The sequence below is a fragment of the Scomber scombrus genome, chromosome 6 (genome assembly GCF_963691925.1).
Source record: "Scomber scombrus chromosome 6, fScoSco1.1, whole genome shotgun sequence".
Taxonomy (NCBI): domain Eukaryota; kingdom Metazoa; phylum Chordata; class Actinopteri; order Scombriformes; family Scombridae; genus Scomber; species Scomber scombrus.
Window position 1 is genome coordinate 17,880,039 of NC_084975.1, and position 6,107 is coordinate 17,886,145.

General features: G+C 41.3%; 1 protein-coding gene across 1 annotated transcript in view; it reads right to left on the bottom strand.

Annotated features, from left to right (window-relative positions):
* slco3a1a (solute carrier organic anion transporter family member 3A1a) overlaps positions 1–5,624 on the bottom strand; it is a 34,681-nt gene extending 29,057 nt beyond the window's left edge. The window contains exon 1 of the mRNA XM_062420522.1: positions 5,059–5,624. Within this exon, the coding sequence (XP_062276506.1) occupies positions 5,059–5,217 (159 nt within the window). The 5' untranslated portion in view covers positions 5,218–5,624. The remainder of the gene's footprint in view (positions 1–5,058) is intronic.
* Between the last annotated feature and the right edge of the window lie 483 nt (positions 5,625–6,107).

Here is a 6,107-nt window from a genome sequence, read left to right on the forward strand (position 1 = left end):
AGCAATTCAGAGGTCAGTGATTTATTTTCACACAATGAAGTTCAGCTAATTACAGTATTTCAATGTAAAACCTTTATTATACGCAGCATCAAGAACGTGCTGTAAAGTGAAGCATGGGCGTGTTCGCTTGTGGGAATGATCTCTCTGTGCCATGTGAACCACAGTCTCACATTTATATAGTTATCAAGCTATTTTAAGATCTGACCCAAACTGTCTTTGAAAGGGCATTGCAATTTTCCACTCCCCACTGGCTCCGTTAAAGACTCAACACAAACATCCTTTTCTGAAATGTTTCCAAAAGTGACTTAACCACAGGATGAATCAACTTGTGGTTTTACTGTTGGAACATTTCTTTAATCCGTCAAATGCTAAATTATGGCAATTTAATGTACATGATTACTTCTGATTGGAGCAGTTGAGACAAAAGAGCTACTGCTGAAAGATAAAACCCTGTAAACTCAGTATTTTGCAAATACATGTCAAAGATCACGTACTGAGCACACCAACACTCTTTTAGTGGTTTCTACTGTCAGTTGCATTCAGCATGAATCACCTATATTTGACCTCAGCGACAGTTCACACTGTGTGTTCCGTTTATCCAGGATGTCTCCAAATATGTTATTTATACGGCAACTGCTGCTAAATCTGAAATGTACTTTTGCTTTTACTTTATTCTATAACATTACACACATACACACACACACACACACACACAGGTAACCTTTCAGTCCCTACGATGCCAGGTATGAAAATATAATTTTAAAATCCTATCCCAACACTTATTAACCCCTCATTATGTGCATTATCTTTACTTTGTCCCCTTTGAGACCAAATGTAGGCAAGCTGGTGAGCAGGTGTCACTGTTGACTAAAACAAACATTGTTCAGCCCGTTTATTTTGTCGTCAGACTTTTAAAAAACATTGTCTCATGTGACTTTTAGGAAGCAGAAGTGACAGCAGGTCGTTGCTGCAGCTGCTGTGAACACCACTGCAGCGGCTCCTTCACTACAGATCAAAGCATAGGGAGGATGATTGTTGGGAGCGGTCTGTGCCGGAGTCCTCGACTGAAGCGGAGTGGATGGAAAAGTTTAGAATGAGTCATGACATTTCTGCCCCTTGAGCAGGACTTTCTCACTAATGCGAATACACCGGAAAGGCTGCGTTTATGGCTGGCTTGCCCCACCCGGTCGGGATCTGATCACAAACATCGTCTCATCTGGTTCTTAGAATTGCCGCCGAGCCCAAACAACCTGTTGACATTATAGCTTTAGCTGGACAGTGTGCCACGCAGAAAGCAAAGCCAATCCAATCAGATCCCATTCCATTACAGAAGGCCCAAGCGAATGATGTGACTGACAGCTTTCAGTTCAGCAGTGGAAACACTCTGGATGAGTTAAGCTCTCATCTCCAGGTTCAACATGTTCTGACTTAAGACAGGCAGAATTCCAGGAGCATTAAAACCAGAATAAATTACATAGGAAAAAACGAGTGGATTGCATATCGGTCAGCGGTCAGAGCCACGTTTTGTACGCATAGCAGCCCAAACTGTGTAAATGTTCAATCTGTTGCATGGCAACAAAACAAACCTCATCCAGTTGTGTGACATCCCATTACCTCACAGACAGACGAGTCTTACGGGAGCACAAAGAATCCCAACTTCCACAGAAAAAAATGCAGACTTTTTTTTCCCCAGGTCGCATTGACAGAGGCTGTATTATCAGCAGGCAGAGAAAGCTGCTCAACGCTGACATTCACTTCAGCACATTAAGGTTTAGGACTGACATGAAAAGTGCTGAAACGGTAAAAGGTTATTTGTGAAGGCACAGCGGCTGTTTATAACCGAAGCCTTGGCTACTTAGAATCATTTGCATTTCCATTACTGTTTCATGAGATGTAACCAACTGAAGGTGGACTGAAGGTTAACTAAAAGCTATTTTAACTGCTCTGAATAAGACATTTTTGTGTTATTACAATTTGTTGTTTTTATTGCTTTCTAAGAGAAGCAACGACTACAGTGTTAGCCAAGGCCATACAACATATCTCTTACTCATTAAAACCATTAATCCTTATTTTATGAGTTAATGAGCATAGTTTGCACATTTTCATCTTTTTTAGTTCATGCGTGAGTGAATGTGCCTAACATACAGTAGAGATGATTTTGAATACATTTTCTATTTATTGAGCCATAAAACCAACCTTCTGACTTTGGATTTGTAAACATTTACCACTTTGTCAGAGGTACCTGACGTCAGGTACTCTGTTAATGGCTACACCTCTGCACTACTTAACGAGGAAGGACTCAGGGTAATAATAAATAACCCAGGTGTTATATTTTTTGACTTATGTTTACATAAACCTGAAATAAAACTGAATTATTTGACATCTCAGCATAAACAAATGAATAAAAAAAAGACTAAATGAATACTATTTCAACATGACTGTTAATACTTTGATTTAACATAGTTTAAAAATGACAGTGATGTTCGGTTTGGGCTTCAAACATTCGGCTGATTCAGTGCACCCGACCGGAATAAGACAGGATTGCTCAACTGAAACGAACGCGGTTCAGGTTCAGGTGTTAGCCACAATTTGCAGCTCGAGCTCTGAAGTATTGGATTTGGTTCTAATCAGGGAGGTGTTACTACAACCAATGGAGCTTAGACCGTGAGGGCCTGCACAAGTTGCAAAGAGACACACCAGGGTTTAATACATAGCATTATCTCCTACAATTACAATCAGCTGGAATTAACTGCTGAGATGTAGGCGTCAGGCACCACTGGTGACAAGATGCTGGAGTGTTCAGCCTCTTTTGGCACATCATTTCAAAAATCAGCTCCCCAAAATATTCATGATTGCTAAAAATGCTTGTTCTTGTAATTTTTAACGAGATTAAACAAGGCAGCTTGAACAACAAGTATAAGGTGTGTAGAACTTGGATGACCTTTTCAAATGATCTGCCCACACATGATGGATCAGTGAAATGAACTTCAAGTATTTCAGGTTTGTTCTTACCCAACTGGTGCAGCAACTCACCATGAATTTCATCACTGACCATTTAATCTATAAACCAGTGGAAAATACCTGGTAAACTTTCTCAGAGCCATAGGTGGCATCTTCAAATTCCCTGTTTCATGCAACAATTAGTACAAAACTCAACTTTACTACAAAAACAGCAGCAAATCTTTTCATGTGAGAAGCTGGAGCCAGGGAGTGTTTGACCTTTTATGTGAAATATCTAAATAGTTGCTGTCAATCCATCTATTAATCATTTTAGCCCTAGAATCTACTTTTTATCTAAATAGCTATATAACTATACAATTATATCTTTAATGTTAACAAAGGATATGACTGGTCTCTCGTTATGATTTCTGCAGCTAAGATGAAAAATGTATCTCTGTTATAGCATTTCAACAATTGCTGAACAGAATAGTTAATTGACTTAACATGTACATTAGAAATGTAAATCAAAAAGAGGCCATTAATTCACTCAAGCGACCATAAAAGGAGATACAAAGACTTTAAAAACGGCAAAATAAATTCATGAGAACAAAGGGGAAGAAAACTAAAACAGGAAACAATGATAAACTAAAATGTGTACTCCTGTGGTATTTGACGTGTTCACGCAGCTAAATCAGGACGCCCAGCATGTTGCTAAGTGTCTTGGACTGTAATCAGCTCACAGAAAGGAAAGAGAGCCATGATAGTTGAGTTTTGTCCCTCCACTTCCAGCAAGCACTCTTAAGTCCCATCATCCAATCAGAGACACCACAGTGGCTCATGTAGGTCGACACCAGTTCACCAGATTTTCATGGAAGGAGGTACCTGATGTCCTGGCAATGTAAATTAAGCTTCCAGTAAATTACCTCTGCTGTGTTGACGAACAAGAGAACAAAGAGCTTCATGTGTTTGTCGAAGCAAATGATCCCGAACATCACCTGAAGCTCCAGGTTTATTATTCAAACTGACTGACTGTGTTTGAACAGGTGTTCAAAACTAATGTGCCATTTAAAAGAAAAGCAGAACAATTGCAATAATGGCTTTTTTATACCCTAAATAAATAATAAAGAGGAAGAAGGTCTTTATGATAGGAAATCATCATCATACAGTGACTGACTGCTCTAAACTGCAGGATGCTTGATGCTCAGCAGGTCCGCTAACAGAGAAGATAACATGTTCCACTCCAAATATGGCCAAGGCATTTTGAGTTTAGTCTATTAATTGCAACTGAGCTTAGAAGAAACAATGTGATTCCCGGAGAATAAACATTGCTAATGTTGAAACTACAAGTTCACAGCGGTTGCCCCCGGGCTCTGGAGCTCCTCTGGGATGCTTTTGAGGAATATTTTGGAGCACTTCAGGCAGTTTTGTTCCTCAAAATCTTAAGAAAAGTCCCTACATGCTTTCAGTCTTTTTTATCTGTGTTTTCACTGCAACAGCTTCATTAAAATGTACGTTTGTGGATTTTATCAGTAGAGAAGACATGTTGAGAATCTTAACCATCTCTCATCTGATTTATCAGCAGCAGTCATAGTAAAAGTGAAAGAATGAGTCAAACGGGAAATAGGAAATAGGAGGGAAGGGTTTGGAAGGGATACCTTGACCTTGAATGACATTTTGGGTAAAAACAGTCAACTGCTGCCTCCCTAAACATTTTAAGAGTGTTATTATTGGTGCCACCACTATTCAAACTTGAGCTTTAAGGTCAAACAGATGCATGATTGATTGAAAATGGGCTCAATCTGTCTTGTAATTGTGAAATAAATTAGACATATGGCAAACGTGCGGCAGGATATTTATTAAACTACTGGTAAATACTGACAGAAGGAGCAGTTTAGCAGCATGAAATCTGTCCTGCAGGTGACGGTACAGAAGACCGGTTTCTATCTCATGTGTTTGCTCTGCTACACGTTGTTTATTCCAAGGCGTGCAGAGCAGCCGAAACCCCCACATGTAAAGCCAAGAACCGGTTAACACAAGTGTGAATATGACCTACAGTATCTGGGTGTTGTGCAGGTTGTGTGAGCCCACATGCATGGACTCTGGTTGCGTTACACTCACCAGGTAAGCTCCGACGGTGCCCTGTGCCAACATGAGGGCGCATTCTGCTATCAAGAACACCTTTATATTTGAGAAGCATGAGGAGTTTTTACGGAGGCCGTCTCCTTCCAGCATGTCCCCGCTGCTCCGGTCCGAGCCCCGTGTCTTCTTCACCTGCATCCTCTCTCACTTGAACTACGGCGCCGCGAGAAGAAGAAAAAAAGCTCCGAAACACACAGGAGGAAGACCGCAGGAAGTCACCGGCAGGTACAGCGTTTAGCTTTCCCACTGAAAACTACATCCGCGGTGGTCCTTGTCGCTGTTTTTCCCGATTCAATTATTTTTTGGCTTCTAACATCTGACACGCTACGAAACACACACATCCAAACTCCGCGGAGCCACTGCCGGGTCGTCTGCACTTAAACATTGGCTCCTCGTCGACGCGCAGAAACGTGTGAACTCCCTGAAGGTGTTTGGAAAGGCACGAGTGAAGCACGGGCGAGCAAATCTGCGTCAAATTGCATGTTTCCGTCGCGGGTTGGTTTGAGGGTTGAGGCTGAAGGTGAATACTTCGCTCACAGGCTTCATCTTCTCTCCTAACTCTTGCTGATCCGGACTGTCATGGTCCCTCACGCACAATGACTGCTCTCTGGCGCTGCTCTCCCACCTCTCTCTGCTCTGCTCCTCTGGCCCTAGAGGCGCTGTGCAGCATCTCAGCCAGTCTGCTCAACTTCCAAAAATCACTACAGCAGTCCTGTGGGGCTGTGGGGCTGTGGGGCTCTCTCTCTATCTCTCTCTCTCTCTCTCGGGGGGTGACTTGCTAATATTTTCTGATCTATAATTTTCCCACTATAAATGTACATGGATTGTCTATTAAGGGCTTTTAAGATTATTTTCATAATCAAATAATTCAAATTATATTAATCAAATGAATTAATCGTTTAAAGCTGGAGTGCATGATTCTTGTCTCCCCCTTCTGGCAGTGAGATTAATAACAAAAACATTGACACGCTTAAATCATAGGCTCCGCCACAGTCTACTCTGTTGCAGCAGCAAAATGGTGGATAAAT